The sequence below is a fragment of the Procambarus clarkii genome, chromosome 81 (assembly GCF_040958095.1).
Source record: "Procambarus clarkii isolate CNS0578487 chromosome 81, FALCON_Pclarkii_2.0, whole genome shotgun sequence".
In the NCBI taxonomy this organism is placed as follows: domain Eukaryota; kingdom Metazoa; phylum Arthropoda; class Malacostraca; order Decapoda; family Cambaridae; genus Procambarus; species Procambarus clarkii.
The window spans coordinates 10302338-10323869 of NC_091230.1; the positions used below are offsets into that span (position 1 = coordinate 10302338).

The 21532-nt window shown below is 43.0% G+C and overlaps 1 protein-coding gene across 4 annotated transcripts in view; it reads left to right on the plus strand.

Moving 5' to 3' along the window:
• Positions 1–21532, plus strand: part of LOC138357963 (organic cation transporter protein-like) — a 145874-nt gene that overhangs the window by 74233 nt on the left and 50109 nt on the right. For all 4 annotated transcript variants that reach the window (XM_069315145.1, XM_069315144.1, XM_069315146.1 and 1 more), the window contains exons 6-7: positions 12616–12761; positions 13868–14036. In XM_069315145.1, coding sequence (XP_069171246.1) covers positions 12616–12761; positions 13868–14036 — 315 coding nt within the window. The remainder of the gene's footprint in view (positions 1–12615; positions 12762–13867; positions 14037–21532) is intronic.

Below are 21532 nucleotides of genomic sequence, written 5' to 3' on the forward strand. Positions count from 1 at the left end.
TGACAAGAAACATTTTAACCCAGCATGTCGGAGAACCCACAAGGATGAGAGGCAATAATGAACCAGCGAGACTCGACCTAGTCTTCACTCTGAACGACTCCGACATAAGAAAAATCGGTTTTGAGGATCCAGTAGGAATGAGCGACCACAGTGTACTGGTGTTTGAGTACTTGATTGAAAAAGGGTTATTGAACTCGAGGAGGGATACCGAAACCAAAAGGTTAGCATACCGAAAAGGAAACTATGAGGGGATAAGAAAATTCCTAACAGATATAGCATGGGAAACAGAGCTCAGGGGAAAGACGGCCCAAGATATGATGGATTACATTACACAGAAGTGCAAGGACGCAGCAAGCAAGTTTTTCCCAGTCAAAAAAAAAAAAACAGAGAAATGAAAATGAGAAACCCATGGTTTAATCAGAGATGTGGGCTAGCTAAGCAGCAAAGTAAAAGGTCGTGGAGAAACTATAGGAATAACAGGACACTGGAGAGCAGAGAAAGATACCAGAATGCCAGGAACAAATATGTCAGGATGAGAAGAGAGGCAGAAAGACAATACGAAAATGACATCGCAAGCAAGGCAAAGACTCAGCCTAAATTGTTGCATAGCCACATCAGGAGAAAAACAACAGTAAAAGAACAGGTTATGAAATTAAGGATAGGGGCAGAAGGATTCACTACAAATGACAAGGAAGTGTGTGAGGAATTGAATAAGAAATTCCAGGTCTTCACCTTAGAGCAAGGAGAAATTCCAGAGGTAAGTGTGGGAATAGCTAACCAGGAACCACTGGAAGAGTTTGAGATTACCAGCGGGGAAGTAAGGAAGTGTTTACTAGAGTTGGATGTGACAAAGGCTATAGGCCCAGATGGAATCTCCCCTTGGGTTCTAAAGGAAGGAGCAGGAGAACTGTGCCTACCACTCTCCATAGTGTATAACAAATCACTGGCAACAGGGGAACTGCCAGATATTTGGAAAGCAGCTAACGTATTCCCGATATACAAGAAAGGGGATAGACAGGAGGCACTGAACTACAGGCCTGTGTCCCTAACCTGCATACCATGCAAGCTGATGGAGAAGATTGTGCGAAAAAAACTAGTGGAGCATCTGGAGCGAAGGAACTTTGTAATACAGCATCAACATGGTTTCAGGGATGGCAGGTCCTGCCTCACAGAGTTACTTGAATTCTACGACCAGGCAACAAAAATAAGGCAAGAAAGAGAAGGGTGGGCAGACTGCATATTTTTGGATTGTCAGAATGCCTTTGATACAGTGCCACACAAGAGGCTAGTGCGAAAGTTGGAGACGCAGGCTGGAATGAAAGGGAAGGTACTTCGGTGGATAGAGGAGTACCTAAGCAACAGGAGACAACGAGTCTGTGTAAGGGGTGAGGTCTCAGATTGGCGAGACGTTACAAGTGGAGTCCCGCAGGGGCCAGTCCTTGGACCTATACTGTTTCTGGTATATGTAAATGATCTCCCAGAGGGTATAGATTCGTTCCTCTCAATGTTTGCCGACGATGCAAAAATTATGAGGAGGATTGAAACAGAGGATGATAGTAGAAGGCTACAAGATGACCTAGATAGACTGAGTGAATGGTCCAACAAATGGCTGTTGAAGTTCAACCCGAGTAAATGCAAAGTAATGAAACTAGGCAGTGGAAACCGGAGGCCAGACACAGGATACAGAATAGGAGATGAAGTACTTAATGAAACAGACAGAGAGAAAGATCTAGGAGTTGATATCACACCAAACCTGTCTCCTGAAGCTCACATAAAGAGAATAACGTCTGCGGCGTATGCGAGGCTGGCTAACATCAGAACGGCGTTCAGGAACCTGTGTAAAGAATCATTCAGGATCTTGTACACAACATATGTAAGACCAATCCTGGAGTATGCGGCCCCAGCATGGAGCCCGTACCTTGTCATGCACAAGACGAAGCTGGAAAAAGTCCAAAGGTATGCTACTAGACTAGTCCCAGAACTAAGAGGCATGAGTTATGAGGAAAGGCTGCAGGAAATGCACCTTACGACACTGGAAGACAGAAGAGTAAGGGGGGACATGATCACAACCTACAAAATCCTCAGGGGAATCGACCGGGTAAACAAGGATGAACTATTCAACACTGGAGGGACGCGAACAAGGGGACACAGGTGGAAGCTGAGTACCCAAATGAGCCACAGAGACATTAGAAAAAACTTTTTCAGTGTCAGAGTAGTTAGTAAATGGAATGCACTAGGAAGTGATGTGGTGGAAGCTGACTCCATACACAGATTCAAATGTAGATATGATAGAGCCCAGTAGGCTCAGGAATCTGTACACCAGTTGATTGACGGTTGAGAGGCGGGAGCAAAGAGCCAAAGCTCAACCCCCGCAAGCACAATTAGGTGAGTACACACACAATCAATCACACACACACACACACACACACCCACCCACACACACACACACACCCACCCACCCACACACACACACACACACAAATGCACGCACGCACGCTCGCACGCACGCACGCACGCACGCACGCACGCACGCACGCACACACACACACACACACACACACACACACACACACACACACACACACACAAGCTTATATTCAGCATATAATCTTCTTCAGACGTGAAGCTCCTCCACTAACTTCTCGCTACAAACCTGAAATTCCATTACCAATACATAATAACATGTGTTCCTATTAAACATAAATTTCTCCTTCTGATATTCAGCTTCTTTCAGTCCTGACTTGAGCATACAAAGTCGCCTGGAAGGCTTCATACAGAAATACCTGCTTACTCTCCTCCATTCGAGGATATATCACATTAGAGTCCATACAGGCATGACCACCCTCTAGGCTTCAGGTCGCTTCCAATATCTTCATAATCACTGAGAAATGACGTACGTCGCATCCTCAGCAGCTTCCTTACCAGTTGTAAACTGAAGCTTTCGCTCAAACATTTTATCTAGAACCTTATTCTTCTATCTTCCCAGGAGACAGTGACGTACGTCTATTCCTGATGAGTCACTGTGTGGCGTAAGGTCTCAGATTAATGCAATTGAATGCCTGCCCATCATGGAAGAACTTGATCTTGAACCAACTGTGGAAGAAGTTGAGAAAGCAGTGGATTCACTTTCCTCAGGGAAGGCCCCAGGAGACGACGGAATTCTGCCTGAAGTTCTCAAGTGCGCTCGTGGAACACTTAAATCTGAGCTTCTTGAACTTCTGTACCAGTGCTGGAGGGAGGGCTCGGTGCCACAAGACATGAGAGATGCAAACATCATCACTCTCTACAAAAATAAAGGTGACAGAAGCGATGTAAACAACTATTGCGGCATATCCCTCCTCAGCGTCGTTGGCAAACTCTTCGCTAGGGTCGTTTTGGTCAGGCTTCAGATTCTTGCCAAAAGAGTGTACCCCGAGTCACTGAGTGATTTCCGAGCAGAGAGGTCGACCACTGACATGGTGTTCTCCCTGAGACAGCTTCAAGAAAAGTGCAGGGAGGAGAGAAAAGCCTAGTACATTGTCTTCATTGACCTTACAAAGGCCTTCGACCTCGTGAGTAGGGACGGACTCTTCAAGATTTTGGCCAAAATTGGCTGTCCACCCCATCCTACTCAGCATGATACAATCGTTCCACAAGGACATGAAAGGGACAGTCGTGTATGACGGCTCAACTTCTGAACCATTCAACATTAACAGTGGTGTTAAACAGGGGTGTGTTCCTGCTCCAACCCTGTTCTGCATCTTCTTCGCGATCCTCATCAAGCATGCCTTTGGAACAACCACAGAAGGCATCTATCTCCGTACAAGATCTGATGGAAAGCTCTATAATCTATCCAGACTCCGAGCATAGACAAAAGTACAGATGCGAATCCTCAGGGAGTTCCTCTTCGCCGACAACGCAGCGATCACCACACACACAGCAGAAGGCCTGCAGCAGCTACTCAACCGCTTTGCCGCAGCCTGTTCCGCATTCGGCCTGACAATCAGCCTGAAGAAGACACAGGCGATGGGACAAGATGTCAATTAGCTACCCTGTATAAATATAGCAGACTGTGCTGGAGGCAGTTCACGAGTTTGTGTACCTGGGCTCCACAATCTCAAACACCCTTTCCCTGGACACTGAGCTCAACAGGCGCATCGGGAAGGCCGCAACAACACTGGCCAGGCTCACAAAGTGCGTTTGGGAAAATGCCAAACTGACAGTATCACTACTCCCATGAAAGACCAAGAACCTCATCGAATCTCAGCTATTAATCCTCACAATTATTCCAACTTGAGTAAGTTATTAAGAGAGACAGCACATGTGTTTGACTTTCTTGCTAAGATAGGAATCAGGTATAAGTTTCCCAATCCTATCCTCTACTGGATCAAAAGTGCACAACAAGAGACGTATGGAAGTGAAAATGAAAATCTTCAAGATAAATTAACCAAGTCTCTAGGTATCTGGTATGATACCAACACTCATAATATATTAAGATGTGGAGGACGTCTGCTTCATGCAGAAATTGATTTGGATACAAAGAATCCGATCCTTCTACCACGTCACCACATTATTACAAAACTTCTAGTTTTACATCATCATCAATATGGTACTTTGCATGGTGGAGTGTTGGACACTCTCACTGACTTGAGACAGAAATATTGGCTTCCTCAAGGTTGTCAAACTGTCAAATCACTCATTAAGTTCTGTGTAATCTACAAAAGATACGACGCTCGAGTGTGTCCTTATCCAGGACCTCCACCACTCCCTAAGGAGAGAGTAGTCCATCTTCATCCCTTTGAGACCACTGGTGTCGATTACACAGGCACCTTGCTTCTCACTGGCACTCCAGATAAGATACCAGTGAAAGCTTATATTTGCCTCTTCACGTGTGCAACCACACGAGGCGTACATCTAGAAGTGACTTCTGACATGAGTGCCGAAGCCTTGGTCATGGTCCACTCACGTTCCCACACCATGTTCGAGCTCACGTGTTGCAACAAGTAGCAGACGACGCCATTGCACCTCTACCTCTCCGTTCACTATTACAGCTAAGCAGCTGAACTATTTTCAATTATTTTCTTTGATTGAGTGAAATCTAGAATCGATTATCACTCAAGAATATTTAGTTTATTTGATTTGAGATATCTAACGTAATTTGATAGCCTCATAGAAGTCAAATGAGAATAATTTCTTGTTTAATCAACATATAATCTTCTTACCATTAATCAATTTATATAATGTTTATTAATATATTATTTAGTAGAAATTACTAATTTTATTCGAGGAAGAACCAGCCTCGATGAAGCGTACTGGGAGTAGATTACTTCTGGTATTAACCCCCAAGTTTGTGAAGGACGGAAAGTTTATTCTCGAACATTAAAATATTATACAATCCATTGAAGTTTAAACAATAATCTTTAATAATTTCCTTATCCATAGGCATTGGTATTTCAGTCCTTAACATTTATCTTTATCTGTTTCCCTTTTCAGTAAAAATAGGGTGGTCCTTCGATTAATTTAAATTAATCTATTAATTAAATATCAATAAATTAATAGAGAGTAAGCTTTCTTCCCAACAACAGGTATAGTGAAGGAAGACACGTATAGTGAAGGAAGATACGGGCATAGTGAAGGAAGACACAGGTATAATGAATGAAGACACAGGTATAGTGAAGGAAGAAACAGGTATAGTGACGGAAGACATGGGTATAGTGATGGAAGACACAGGTATAGTGAAGGAAAACAGGCATAGTGAAGGAAGACACAGGTATAGTGAAGGAAAAAACACGGGTATAGTGCAGGAAGAGACAGGTATAGTGAAGGAAGAGACGGGTATAGTGAAGGAAGACATGTATAGTGAAGGAAAACACAGATATAGTGAAGGAAGACACAGGTATAGTGAAGGAAGACACGGGTATAGTGAAGGAAGGCACGGGGGTAGTGAGGAAAGACATGGGTATAGTGAAGGAAGACACAGGTATAATGAGGGTAGACACGGGTATAGTGAAGGAAGACACGTTTATAGTGAAGGATGATACGGGTGGAGTGAAGGAAGACACGGTTATAGTGAAGGTAGACACGTTTATAGAGAAGGAAGACACGGGTATAGTGAAAGAAGACACAGGTATACTAAAGGAAGACAGGTATAGTGCAGGAAGACACGAGTATAGTGAAGGAAGACACATTTATAGTGAAGGAAGACACATTTATAGTGAAGGAAGACACGGGTATAGTGAAGGAAGACACGGGTTTAGTGAAGGAAGACATGTTTATAGTGAAGATACGGGTATAGTGAAGGAAGACACGGGTATAGTGAAGGAAGACACAGGTATAGTGAAGGAAGTCACGGGTATAGTGCAGGAAGACATGAGTATAGTGAAGGAAGACACATTTATAGTGAAGGAAGACATGGCTACAGTGAAGGAAGACGGGTATAATGAAGGAAGACACGTTTATAGTGAAAGAAGATACGGGTATAGTGAAAGGAGACACGGATATAGTGCAGGAGACATGGGTATAGTGAAGGAAGACACTGGTATAGTGCAGGAAGACACGGGTATAGTGCAGGGAGACACGGTATAGTGAACGAAGACATGGGTATAATGGAGGAAGACATGCATATAGTGAAGGAAGACACAGGTATAGTGAAGAAAGACACAGATATAGAGGAAGAAGACACAGGTATAGTGTAGAAAGACACAGGTATAGTGAAGGAAGACACGGGAATAGAGGAGGAAGACACAGGTGTGAGACAAACCTGCTCGGATTGATATGAGAGAACTACCAGGGACTTGTACTGAACGAAATTAAAATTAACTGTCTGCAAATTAATTAAACTAAAGTTTCTAGCTTGGGTCGTAAATCCTAGCTCCTCTTTTGCTAATGACAGATTGTGTGCTGTAAGGAGCAGGTTGGGTGCATTAGTTGATAGGTTGATTGAAGATCCACAGTCCACCTGTAGACAGGTAACTCACATGAGCTTGTATTTTATACAAGGATAAGATTTAATAAATTCAGTTCTATGACTGAAGACTGGTTCTGTTTAAATCAGAGATTCAAACATGAACATAATCTAGTCACCATAACCATTAACAGCCAATATATTCTTATACTATAAACAACAATTTAAATTGGAGAAGTAGGATAAATGACCTTAAATGTAGTCTAAGTACTGTTAACTAAATACTAGAAATTATATTAAATTAAATGAACTTATATGATAACTTAAAGATAACTAAGCAAGCATTTGTTAACTTAATTTATATATATTCAAGTATATATATATAGATATAGATATATTTATATGAAGTAGTTCAGTCAACCTGATTGAATCTTTTCCCACGCAATGGACCTCATGAAGTTTTGTTATCGTGACTGAATCTTTTACCTCACAATGGACACTCATGAGGTTTTGTGCTTCTGAGAAGATTCAACTGCTGCACTACAATATTAATAAACTTACTGAAATATGAGGCGTTGCCTCGCTCTATAACTGACAGACAGACTTATTAGATATTAAAGTCATACTAGCATACAATTGGCAAATTAATATACTAAATAACATCAATATACTTCTCTGACTGCCGGGGTGCCTGTCTGACAAGGTGTGCCAGACTGGATAACTCTTTTGTCGCGAGTTTAGGCATGATATTTTATATCACAGCTTTGCTGTAGGATATTCTAGTGGCGTTGCTATGTGATTGTCCTTAATTGCATTTGCAGAAGAATGAGGGTGGAACTGATGACAGAGTCACTTTGTGTGCTCCACTGTACACTTATTAGATACAAATGTTCTAGGAATTTTCCTTGTAGATACTGTCCAGATACTCCCCCAGTTCTAGAGAGTAATCACTGGTGATAAAGATAATTCGATAAGGTGTCCTGAGCTAAGTAATGTTCACTAAGGTACCGTCACTTGTTCACTGTTTTGTCAACAAACGCGTTCTCCCAGGGGCGTCCCAGTCGGTCACCTTGTTCCTGAGATGCCCCTCCCTCTCCCTTGAGAGGGGTAGCTTTCAATGAATATTGATTGATTATTTTAACTGTCTAGACATATGATTGAGATAAGATGTGATTATAATATAATTAGATATAGAATTTAAAGATTATAAATAGTACTTGATAGTACTACTAATTCTTATTAAGGATTCGATATAATCCCTACCAGATGTCGAATTAATTCGTTCCAATAGTGTTTTAATTAAGAAATCCTTCAAGAAGCTTCTGGATCCTTGAGAGATCATGCACAAAGGCACGTAGGCATCTATAGGGCCCTATGCTGCACGTGATCATAGTGGAACTTTTATCTAGGATCAAGATGTATAATGAATCTATAGTGATTCAGCTATAATTCTAATATGATTTTGATATGATATAGAAACAATACATTTCTTAGATAATAATATAGATATGGTGGGTAAAATTTCCCACAACAGGTATAGTGAAGGAAGACATGGGTATAGTGAAGGAAGACAAGGGTATAGTGGAGGAAGACACGGGTAAAATGGAGGAAGACACGTGTATAGTGAAGGAAGACGCAGGTATAGTGAAGGCAGAAACAGGTATAGTGAAGGAAGACAAGACTATAGTGAAGGAAGACATGAGTATAGTGAAGGAAGACACGGGTATAGTGAAGGAAGACACGGGTATAGCGAAGGAAGACACAGGTATAGTGAAGGAAGACACAGATATAGTGAAGGAAGACAGGTATAGTGAAGGAAAACATGGGTATAGTGAAAGAAGACAGGTATAGTGAAGGAAGACAGGTATAGTGAAGGAAAACATGTATAGTGAAGGAAGACACAGGTATAGTGAAGGAAGGCACAGGTATAGTGAAGGAAGACACCGGTATAGTGAAGGAAGACACGGGTATAGTGCAGAAAGACACGAGTATAGTGAAGGAAGACACAGGTATAGAGAAGGAAGTCATGGATATAGTGAAGACACGGATATAGTGCAGGAAGACACGGGTATAGTGAAGGAAGACACAGGTATAGTGAAGGAAACCATGGGTATAGTGAAGGAAGACAGGAATAGTGAAGGAAGACACCAGTATAGTGAAGGAAGACACGGGTATAGTGAAGGAAGACACGAGTATAGTGAAGGAAGACACAGGTATAGTGAAGGAAGTCATGGATATAGTGAAGGAAGACACAGGTATAGTGAAGGAAGACACAGGTATAGTGAAGGAAAACATGGGTATAGTGAAGGAAGACAGGAATAGTGAAGGAAGACACCAGTATAGTGAAGGAAGACACGGGTATAGTGCAGGAAGACACGGGTATGGTGAAGGAAGACACGGGTATAGTGAAGGAAGACACAGGTATAGTGAAGGAAGACACGGGTATAGTGTAGGAAGACACGTGTATAGTGTAGGAAGACACGGGTATAGTGAAGGAAGACACAGGTATAGTGAAGGAAGACACAGGTATAGTGAAGGAAGACACGGGTATAGTGAAGGAAGACACGTGTATAGTGTAGGAAGACACGGGTATGGGGAAGGAAGACAGGTATAGTGAAGGAAGACACAGGTATAGTGAAGGAAGTCACAGGTATAGTGAAGGAAGACACGGGTATAGTGTAGGAAGACACGTGTATAGTGTAGGAAGACACGGGTATAGTGAAGGAAGACACAGGTATAGTGAAGGAAGACACAGGTATAGTGAAGGAAGACACAGGTATAGTGAAGGAAGACAGGAATAGTGAAGGAAGACACGGGTATAGTAGAGGAAGACACGGGTATAGTGAAGGAAGACAGGTATAGTGAAGGAAGACACGGGTATAGTGAAGGAAGACACGGGTATAGTGCAGGACGACACGGGTATGGTGAAGGAAGACACAGGTATAGTGAAGGAAGACACGGGTATAGTGAAGGAAGACATGGGTATAGTGCAGGAAGACATGGGTATAGTGCAGGAAGACACCGGTACAGTGAAGAAAGACACGGGTATAGTGTAGGAAGACACGGGTATGGTGAAGGAAGACACAGGTATAGTGAAGGAAGACACAGGTATAGTGAAGGAAGACAGGTATAGTGAAGGAAGACACAGGTATAGTGAAAGAAGACAGGAATAGTGAAGGAAGACACGGGTATAGTAGAGGAAGACAGGAATAGTGAAGGAAGACACCAGTATAGTGAAGGAAGACACGGGTATAGTGCAGGAAGACACGGGTACAGTGAAGGAAGACACGGGTATAGTGAAGGAAGACACAGGTATAGTGAAGGAAGACAGGTATAGTGAAGGAAGACACGGGTATAGTGCAAGAAGACACGGGTACAGTGAAGGAAGACACGGGTATAGTGAAGGAAGACACAGGTATAGTGAAGGAAGACAGGTATAGTGAAGGAAGACATGGGTATAGTGCAGGAAGACACGGGTATAGTGCAGGAAGACATGGGTATAGTGCAGGAAGACACAGGTACAGTGAAGAAAGACACGGGTATAGTGAAGGAAGACACAGGTATAGTGAAGGAAGTCAGGTATAGTGAAGGAAGACACAGGTATAGTGTAGGAAGACACAGGTATAGTGTAGGAAGACACGTGTATAGTGAAGGAAGACAGGTATAGTGTAGGAAGACACGGGTATAGTGAATGAAGACACATGTATAGTGCAAGAAGACACAGGTATAGTGAAGGAAGACACGGGTATAGTGAAGGAAGACACGGGTATAGTGTAGGAAGACATGGGCATAGTGAAGGAAGACACGGATATAGTGAAGGAAGACACGGGAATAGTGAAGGAAGACTCCGGTATAGTGAAGGAAGATACGGGTATTGGCTCTCCAGGTTACTCAACAACCCCCTCTCTCCTTGTTACTCATCAATCCTCTCTCTACAAGTTACTCATCATCCCCCGCTCTACAGGTTACTCTTCAAGCGCTCTCTCCTTGTTACTCATCAATCCTCTCTCTACAAGTTACTCATCATCCCCCTCTCTACAGGTTACTCATCAAGCGCTCTCTACAGGTTACTCATCAACCCCCTCTCTACAAGTTATTCATCAAGCCTTCTTGTGGGGAATTCAACTCCAGTATATAATATCATTCATAGATTCCTAAGGACCATAAACAATTTTTGTGGCTCTGAAACTTATGACCTAAGGATTATATAATAATAAATTTGATAAGTAATGCACAATCATTTTAAAGAAGTGGACTGTAAAACTTCGATTTAAATTGGAGTGATTCCCATACACATCTTTTGGGGGGTAAGTTTTATAATGTTAGTCTACAGATTGTATGGAAATAACATGTGCATAAATAATTGGAAATAATGAGACATGGGTTAATATGTTAACTACAAAATGGAAACGGTTGACGGCTTAGCTACCAAAGTTGAACATAGATGGCGTCCAACAGCTGTAACCAGTCTAGTTCCGTCCGAGTCGGTTATCTCTGGCGACACGTGATTATACAGGCTGACTTACGCTTTCCTTGCAGCTAACTCCATGTTGAAGTATGAATCATATGTAATTTCCATCTATGAGTGCATATTCCCACACATATTCATAAATTTAGTGCTGATAGAATATAATAATGACACTAACGAGGTTATTTTGATGGTCGTGTGTCCTGACGACAAGGCACTCCTATATAATATATAAATTGAGGCCACAACTATGCAAAAATAGAAAACTTAGATGAATGCTTAGATGACGGCTTCATCTTAGATAAGATGAAGCCGTCACGTCTACTTGAAGTCCGTTAATGCACAGATGGTAGAAATATGAGACGATAGCCAGACAGGCTCCAAGCCACTCCTACAAATATGGCGTCTATCTCTGCCAAGTCTCCTCGCTAGTGTGTGATGTGCGCTTCACCTAGCGCCAAATGTTGGAAACTTGGGGAATTATTTGCTATACTTAATTCTAATTTCCAAATGATGGAAGCATTACTGACGTTAATTTATGTCATAATAATGTGCTTTATATAACAGCAGATTGTTTCTCGCTGTTCAAATCATTTAATCTAAATGACGTTAAATGGACGAGAAATATTCATAGTGGAAATTCAGTTCATTGCTTTGTTTACTGGAACAGCTGAACGCAGTGGTATAAAATTATTTCCAATAAACAGATGTATAATTTGCTAAATAAATACAAATCTGTTACCAATCGATATTCCTTAATAGGTAATACAAGGTTAGATTGAATGTAATTGGATTTATGAAAATATATAATTCATTCTCGAGGAAGCCGGGTAACTGACGCAATACTTGCCTTCGATATTATTAAGAATTTGATGCATAAGGCTACTTATTAGTAGAGTTAGTAAATGTAAATTCTTAGTACAATAAATATATATTATTGTACTAAGGGTTAGTATTTGGGGGTTGGAAATTTCCAATACTCTTTGCAGGTTACTCATCAAGCCCTCTCTACAGGTTACTCATCTAGCCCTCTTTAAAGGTTACTCATCAAGCCCTCTCTACAGGTTACTCATCTAGCCCTCTCTAAAGGTTACTCATCAAGCCCTCTCTACAGCTTACTCATCTAGCCCTCTTTAAAGGTTACTCATCAAGCCCTCTCTACAGGTTACTCATCTAGCCCTCTCTAAAGGTTACTCATCAAGCCCTCTCTACAGGTTACTCATCTAGCCCTCTCTAAAGGTTACTCATCAAGCCCTCTCCGCAGGTTCGGAAGGAAGATAGTGTTGGTGGTGTCGCAGGTGGTGATGACCTCCGCCTCGGTGATGCTGTGCGCCTTCACCACCTTCCCCGCTCTGCTCGTCTGCCGCTTCATCATAGGCTGCACCGACCTCCTCACCCATTACGTGCTAGGTGAGGCCCTCACCCGTGTTCCCTCAAGCAGGCACAGCCCCTCACTTTGCTAAGTCCCTTCATAAAGAATGATTCGCCGACAAAGGTAAGTTTCAAAATATTGGCAAGTTCACTCTCCAAAGATTCATCATACTGAAACAAATGTTTACCCTCTCGCATTTTCCATATAAAATAGACCCTAAAAAATGCTCCGTAGATAATATAATTGACGAATAGTGGGAATGTTGGGCTAGGAGTTGACAAGATCCTTGAGTGTGTCTGCAGGTCAGAACGGCATCAACCATCAACCATCAACCAGGTGTATGTCACCAGAGTCGAGAATTTGGTTATGTCAGGCTGGTGTATTAGTCATTAAAACAAGCACTCGGGTATGTAATTCACTTGACAACATTGTGATAATTTTACAATAAACATTTAGGAATGTCTAATGTTTTTGCAAAGCAGCTTCCTGGGCATCTGAGCGCTCAGCACTGACGACGGAGGATGGATGGTTTCAAGTAGAGAGCTCTTTCAACTGTACCAAGTTTACCAAATAATTTGTCTGTTCTATCTGGTGAGGGAAGATGATAAGTGAATTATTCATTGTAAACTTAATTTAAATAAAGAATCCAAGAATACAAGCACTAAACTTCTCAGAGTCCAGTAACTTCCCAAGTAACTCACCCCCGACACAATCATGGCCTCAGTTGTCGGTACTAATTACTGGTCCGTTACTTGCAAATCTGCTTGCTATTAGGGGTACTTCAGCTTAGCAACAGTAAACCAACTTCACTAATCATCTGTTGGTATGTTAACCCCCAGCATAGACGATGAATCACAATAACGAGGCTGATGTTATTGAAACAGTGGCATTTATATTTAGTAGCAGTAATATCAGTAGTTGAATCATTCTGTACTACTACTGAATGAGTAGTACCAAACTACTCATCAGAGAGTGTAGAAAAGACGACGTTTCCGTCCGTCGTGGATCATCACGGAACACACGACATAATGGTCCACGACGGTCCGAAACGTCGTTGTTTCGTCACCTTCCGATGAGTAGTTTGGTCGTCTTAATCCAGCAGTTATTTTCATGTGTTTACTGATGGTGTGTGTGTGTGTGTCAGCGCTGGAGGTGTGTGAGCCCAAGTACCGGGCAGCGGTGGGCATCCTGACGGGGCTGCCCTGGTCGCTGGGCACCATGTGGTGGGGCACCATGGCCTATGCTATTAGGGACTGGCGCTGGCTCCAGCTGACTGTCTCTCTTCCTGGACTTCTCATCTTCCCAGTCCTCTAGTGAGTACCAATGATGAGCACCTCCCTGTAGTGAGTACCAGTGATGAGCACCTCCCTGTAGTGATTACCAGTGATGAGCACCACCGTCTAGTGAGTACCAGTGATGAGCACCTCCCTGTAGTGAGTACCAGTGATGAGTACCACTTACTAATGAGTACCTGTTGTGGGGGTTTTCTCAGAAGGAATTTATTTGCTTTTAATTTACTTATATTAATTCAAGTGGACTGTATTTAAAAGTTATCCTGCTAGGTGTTTACCTGTACACAAGTTTAGGGGGGTTATGTACATAGCTTGTTAATCAAATAAATTATAACTGTAATAAACTACTGTGTAACTGTGTCTTAGTACTACTGCTAAAATGGGTTAGTAATATGTTTGTATTAGCCTCAGCTGATATGGTAATGCGAGAGCTGGTTCTCCAACATCAGACTTTGGTCTGCCAGATGTGGTCCGTAGAGACCTGCTCCAGCTGTCGTGGGGTACGGTTGTTCCGTCCGCAACCGTTCCGTCCGGCCGCTGCAGTTGTTGTTGACCCAGCGAAGAGTGAGGACCTGGTGTTGCTGCTGACGTGGCTTGTGTCCCGTGTTTTTGCTGAGGGGCCCTTGGGCCCATGACGGTCTGCGATCATGGGGGTTGCCTGTGCCCCCTGTCTCCAGGCAGGCCTCCATTGGCCTGGAGTTTTCTGGGATTGCTTCGTACCATGCTGTGGAGGTGGTAATGATTGATATGTTAAGTGTCCCAGTGGAGTCTGTATGGGGTGTGCAGCTGCTCGCCGGCCGGTGGGCGATAGTCAAGTTCAACTCTCCGGCGATTTATCAAGATCTCGTCACGCGCTATGATGGGCGCTCATTCGATCTTCCTGGGGATGGTGGGTCGGTAACCCTCTCCGACCGTTGTGGAGCCACGACGTATGTGGCTGTGCATGGGAAGCCTTTTGAGTTCCCTGTGGATCTTCTACGTTGGTACTTTGCCCGGTTTGGGCGGGTTCTACATGTGAGGATGAATGCTGTCCCTACCGGGAGATGGAAGGGGGTTCCGTGTGGGACTCGCACTCTCGCCATGCGCCTCCGGGGTTTTGTGCCGTCCTCCATCATGCTGTTGGGGTTCCTGATTCGTGTTTTTCACGCAGGACAACCTCGGACTTGTTTCCGGTGCGGCCTCCCAAGTCACCTGGCGGCCGGTTGTAAGGAGTGCCGGGTCACCCCTGTAAACCATTTCCAGGAGGAGGATTTTTCCCCGCTGTCGGCCCTGGACCTGTCTCACCGTGATGGTCAGGATGTTGATTCCCTGCTAGTTTCTGCCCCGGTGTTGGATGGTGGTGTGGATGTTGATGTGGGGGTTGTGGCGGCCCCGCCCCCGCCACCGGCTTCCCCACCTCCGACGTCCCCACCCGTCGCCCCTGCCCGCTCTGTCTCAGCCGCCCGTGCCTGCTCCGTCCCTACATGTGGCATCTCCTGTCCCTTTGGATGTTAGCGGCGTGGAGTCTCCTGCGGTGTGTGGTCCGGTGCCCCCGGTCGTGGAGGCTGCGGTTCTCTGGGGCCGGGCCTTGAAAGCGCGTCCATCGGAGTGTTCTGCTGTGTTACAGGATGATGGGGGGGTGATAGCTCGGATGACCGACAGCCCATCTCCAAGCGCTCGAGGCGGGTCCAGAGTGTGTCCCCCCTTCGTGGGGTGCCTTGGGTGGAGGTGGAAGAGTACGTTGATCCGACGTCTCCTGTCGTGGTTAGCGGTGCTGTGGGGGGTTGTGCTGCTTCCGGAGTCGCCCCCTATACCTACTGCTGATGACTCCCCTCGGTGGGAGGTTGCTCCTGCCGAACGGGACCTCGTCGTGGTCTTACGGAAGGATGTGCGCCGAGGTGCCTCTGCTCCTATGCTAGGTGGCGGGGGCCCCGACTCGTCTGTGTTCTCTGCGGGTTCCCCTAGTGTGCAACCCTGTGTGAAGCCTCGTGAGGCCTCGTGAGAAGCCACGTGCGCTGGTCAGTACGAAGCCCTGTGCGGCGCCCGAAGAACCTCCCAGTGCGAAATCACCTAGTGTGGACCCCTTCCCTGTGCTCGCGGCCGACGGGAGCGTGGTCCCTAAGTCATGGGTTTTGGACCTCGTTTGAGACGACCGAGTGCGTGAGGGCCCGTGGTGCTCGTCGACTATTTAGGTACCGAGGTTGAAGGGGTTTATTTGTGGGGTGCCTGATTGGATGCCTCGGCCTTGTGCGTCTCCTGGTAGACAAGTGTCCGAGGACGTCCAGCTGGTCTGGGAGGCGTACTGCTTGCGCTTCCCAGCCAAGGAGTTTCCAGATAAGTATCGTTAGTGCCTGTGTTTATTTGTTTACTCTGTTTATTTTGTTACCGTGTCTGCGGTTCTATGTCTGGTTTGTCTCCGTGTTTGGTTTCGCCCTGTTGGGCGGTGTGCTTGTGTGTTTGTTCTGAGTGCACTTTTTTTTGGTTGTGTTGTGTTGTGTTGTTTCTAGGGCTGTTTGTGTGTGTGTGTGTGTGTTTGTTTGCCGGTTCCTGCATGTTCCGGTTATGACTTCCTGTCTGTCTTGGCTTGTAGTAATGCTTGTGTAGCCTTTCAGGCTAGCTTGTTACTAGATTTGTATTCTTTTGTACCATGTTATTCTGAGTCTTTTTTTGTTTCCTGTTATACACTTATTTGTTTTTCTGTTTTATGTTTCCTTTCTGTTGTTCTCATGTTTGTTTGTGCTTTATGGATCACTGCTTGTACTGTTTTGACTAGCTGTTTTTATGTGTAGTTCATGTACTTTCCTATGTATTTTTTTTGTTCTTTGTTTTCCCTTTTATGTTATGTTGCTCTGTGTTACTTGTTTTTTGTTGTCATTCTATGTTCCTTGTTATTCTATGCTTTACTGTTTTATATGGTTGCATATACGCTGTTTTACTTTGTTTTAACAATAAAAAGAAAAAAAAAGATGTGGTCCGTCCTGGACCTGTATTAATGGTGGCCTCGTTTGAGCAAGAGTCTGTACAGTCTCTTGCGGGTGTTAACAGCTCTCTGATTTTTTCACTTCATCACAGGTTACCTGCCGAATATTTACTCCATAACAGTTGTACAACAACATTATAGTCAATAACATGTGACATGTATTAATGAAGATTGTATAATTGGTAAAACCAGGCATACCCTTGTTTGGGTGTTGTCCTACTTTATAACCGAGTTGAAAATCTAATGTTATCAGGCCTTCTAATAAAATATACTAAGTTCAAACCAGATATAAAGGTAGTCCCTGAAGTTGGTGAGATCATTGTGGCAGATTCGCTGTTGGTTGACTTCTAATTTCGAGTCTTTGTAGTGAAGCGTATCGCTAAAACTTCAACCAGTCTTTGACTCAAGTCCACAGCCCGTCCTCCAAGCAAGGACCCAAAAGTAATTCCATGCACCCGCCAAGCCCCCTGTTTATGAATGAAAAACGCTTTACACACGACTCACAACTGATTTCATTCGAACACTTCTAGAACAAATACTTCACTGACGAATTATGTTTGAACCACAACGCTGTAAATGCTTCACCCACGTACCTCAAATACAAATAATTGGTAACAGAACCTAAACACCTAACCTAACCTAACCTAAGGCTATATATATGCACAATAAGCTAATATATTACAATATTAATTTATATTTGAGAAAATTCCTGTTTTGAATGAACAGCATGTACAAATTTATGAATACGTCTGTGGGGTCGATCGCTGGATGTAATGTACTTGACGTGAGGACGGGGTGTAAGTACATTACATCCAGCTGTCGACCTCAAAGACGCATTCACAAATTTTTACATGCTGTTTATTTAAAACGGGAATTTTCCTAAATATAAATTAATATTATAATATATTAGCATATTGTGCATATATAGGCATAGGTTAGGTAAGGTGTTTAGGTTTTGTTAGCAATTATTTGTATTTGCAGTACGCGGGCGAAGCATTTACATTGTGGTTCGAACACAATTCGTCATTGAAGTACTTGTTCCGGAAGTGTTCAAACGAAATCAGTTGTGGGGTCGTGGTGTAAACCGTTTTTCATTCATAAACAGAGGGCTTGGCGAGTGCATGGAATCATTTATAGGTCTTTGTTTGGAGGACGGGCTACACGAAGAGCCTTCTTTGTTTACATTCAATGTCCGAGCCAGCTGCCTCCACCTCGGCGTCTCGAAAAATATGGTTTAAATTTGTGTTTTTATTGACAATGGGCAGGAGCCTTTAATTTTATGGTTCATTTCATTAAGTTAACCCAAAGAGAACACTATTCTATCAAGTTTAATCACCATACTGTTAGTTTGAAGATACGTGTTGTGTTAAATGAATATTTTGATAACGTCACGGATTTCCCGTCTCTATAATCCTTTTATGACTAACTAATATAAATTAACAATGTCTTATGGCAATTAGTATGTTAGTGTAGGATTTCCGACACCTGTGATGAGCAACTCCTTCTAGTGAGAACCAGTGATGAGCACCTCCCTGTAGTGAGTATCCGTGATGTATGCTTCCCCTCAAGTGAGTACAAATGATGAGCACCTCCCGCTAGTGAGTTTCTGTGATGAGCACCTCACTGTATAATGTGTGCCTGTGATGAGCACCTCCCTCTACTCTCTAGTGAAGACCTGTGATGAGCACCTCCCTCTAGTGAGTACCTGTGATGAGCGCCTCCCTCTAGTGAGTGCCTGTGATGAGCACCTCTCTCTAGTGAGTACCAGTGATGATCACTTGTCTCTAGTGAGTACCTGTGATGAGCGCCTCCCTCTAGTGAGTACCAGTGATGATCACTTGTCTCTAGTGAGTACCTGTGATGAGCGCCTCCCTCTAGTAAGTACCTGTGATGAACACCTCTCTCTTGTGAGTACCAGTGATAAACACCTCACTCTAGTATTTCCCTCTTCGCCTTGATACTGAAAATGGAAGGTGTAGTGAGTGAACTGGTGGTAGTGAGGGAGCTGTTTGGGGCTCTGACGGCAGCGTTGGATTCCCCGTGAAAGGAGCTACGACAGATGCAGGAGCTAAGACATATGAAACAATGACAAGAGGAAGCAAAGGGGAAGAGCAGCAGTAGAAAGTCTTCTCATGGAATGTCGTAGACAGGGGTCTTAAAAAGACTATGACAAGGCCGCTAACAGATGTCCTAAAGGACTCCTAACTCATTCGTCGTGTTGGAGGACGGGTGCTGTAGGGAGACTGCAGTTTGCTCGAATGGGAAGTCAACGAAGGGAGCGCAGGTCCCTCAAGGTGTTCAGAAAGTAAATAAAATACCTAAGCTAGTTTTGTTTGTGGGAGATTCCCAGGTAAGGTATTTGGATAGAATTTTTATGTCAGAGATAGGGGGAACAGGTTAATGGTTTGCTATCTGGGAGCAAGGATTGGTGATATTGTTAACAACATGAATGATTTTATAGCTGGAAATGTGAACAAACCGATTATTTTATTTGTATCAGAGCCGGTGGAAATAATGTAGGACGAGTTAGGAGTGAGGCACTGATACAGAGGTTTAAGACAGCCATAGAATTAGTTAGGAGTACGGGAGGAATCCCGATCATGTGGCATTCTTCCAAGAAAGGGAGTTGGAAATGAATGGTTGTCGAGAGCACTTGGTGTCAATTGCCGACTGAGCAAATATTGCAAATCAAATGCAATATTATTCATAGATAACTGGGAACACTTCAATGGAAGAAATTACATGTATGCTCGGGATGGGGTGCATCTATCAAGGGCTGGGGTTGTTGTTGTTTCCAACTCGTTGGAACCTGTGGTTGCAGGGAGGATTTGTTTGGGATTAAGCTGTTAGAAGATAATGGAATAGGAATTGATATGGGGAAAGGAGGTAATAAAAGCATGTGTTTGTGGGGAAAACGAATTCGCAAAATGAACAGGGAAGGAGAAGGGCCTCGAAATAACAATACACTTATGCATATTAAACGATGAGTAGAAGTCTAAGAAACAAAATAAACGATTTAAATGCTCTTTTCTGCATAGAAAAAATATATATTATGGCACGTACCGAATCATGGATGAAAGTAGAAATTAGCTGAATATCAAATAAATGGATTTAAACTATTTCACTTAGATATATTAGACGAAGAGGGGGAATAGCTATATAAGTTAGAGAAAATTTTAAATGTAGTCTCAAAGAGTGAATCAAAACTGAGCCACACACAGAAACTATTTGGCTAGAATTAAAAGAAAAAGCTACAAATCATATGATAGGAGTTATATACAGGGGTCACCAAACTTTATCAGAATGGAAGCAAAACATCTATGGAATTAAATATCTAGAGCATCTAGGTCAAACAGTATTTGTGTCATGGGTGACTTTAATTCCAGTGGAATAAACTGGTTGAACAAAACAGGGAATAGTGAAGCAGAAGATTTTCTAGAATTAATTGACGATTGCTTCCTTAAGCAACACATTAAGGAACCATCACGTGAAAATAATGTTTTAGACTTATTGTTAACTAACAGGGGAACACAAATTAATGACATCGAAATAGCGAGTGACCTAGGGAACAGTGATCAAAGAGAAATCAGATTTAGCATAGAATAGAGTTGTAGGAGAAAATTTTGTTAAAATGCCAGATTTTCGAAAAGCTGATTTACTGGCCTAAGAAATTTGTTGGGTGAAATAGATCGGAAAGTCCTGGGCATTGAGGGAGGGTCGGTCTTGGAGCCAGACGTGAACCCAGCGATGGGTGATGTAATAAGGGATTTTGATGTGGATACAAAATACAACTTATTTAAAAATATTTAAAGTATAACACAGGAACGTAGTATACCATACAAGTTGAATAGATCAAATAATAATGACCCGAAATGAATAACAAAAGATCTGAAGAACCTTATAATTAGTAAGAGACCTTGGTTCAAAAGGATTAAGAATGGGGAAGTCAGTTTAGAACAAGAATTCGTCCAACTGGTTAGAAATGTTAAAACGGAGATAAGGAGGGCAAAAAGAAACTATGAAGTTCACATAGCAGGGCAAGCAAAGACAAATCCTAAAGGCTTTTTTCAATTATATCGAACAAAGATTAGGGAAAGGATAGGTCCATTAAAAACTGACAGGTCAGATAACTGATAATAAGAAGAGATGAGTAGTAATTTTAATAAATATTTTATCTCTGTATAAACAAAAGAGGAACACAGATTATGCCTTCAGTTGAACAAATCTATTTGGGTTGGGACGAGGACAGGTTGACTAGTTAATAGTTACCAGGGAGGATGTTATTAAATAAATAGTGAAACTCAAGCCAAACAAATCCCCAGGGCCAAACGAAGTGTTTGCCAAGGTACTTAAAAATGCAAAAAGGAGCTTTGCGAGCCAATGTCTACCAAATTTAATAAATCATTAGCCAGGCATAGTGCCAGAGTCGTGGAAGGTTGCTAATGTGGTACCAATTTTCAAGGAAGAGATGGAACAATTGCATCAAACTATCAACCAATTAGCGTAACGTCTATTTGGGAAAGTTACTTGAATCGATAATTTCAAATACCATTCGTCA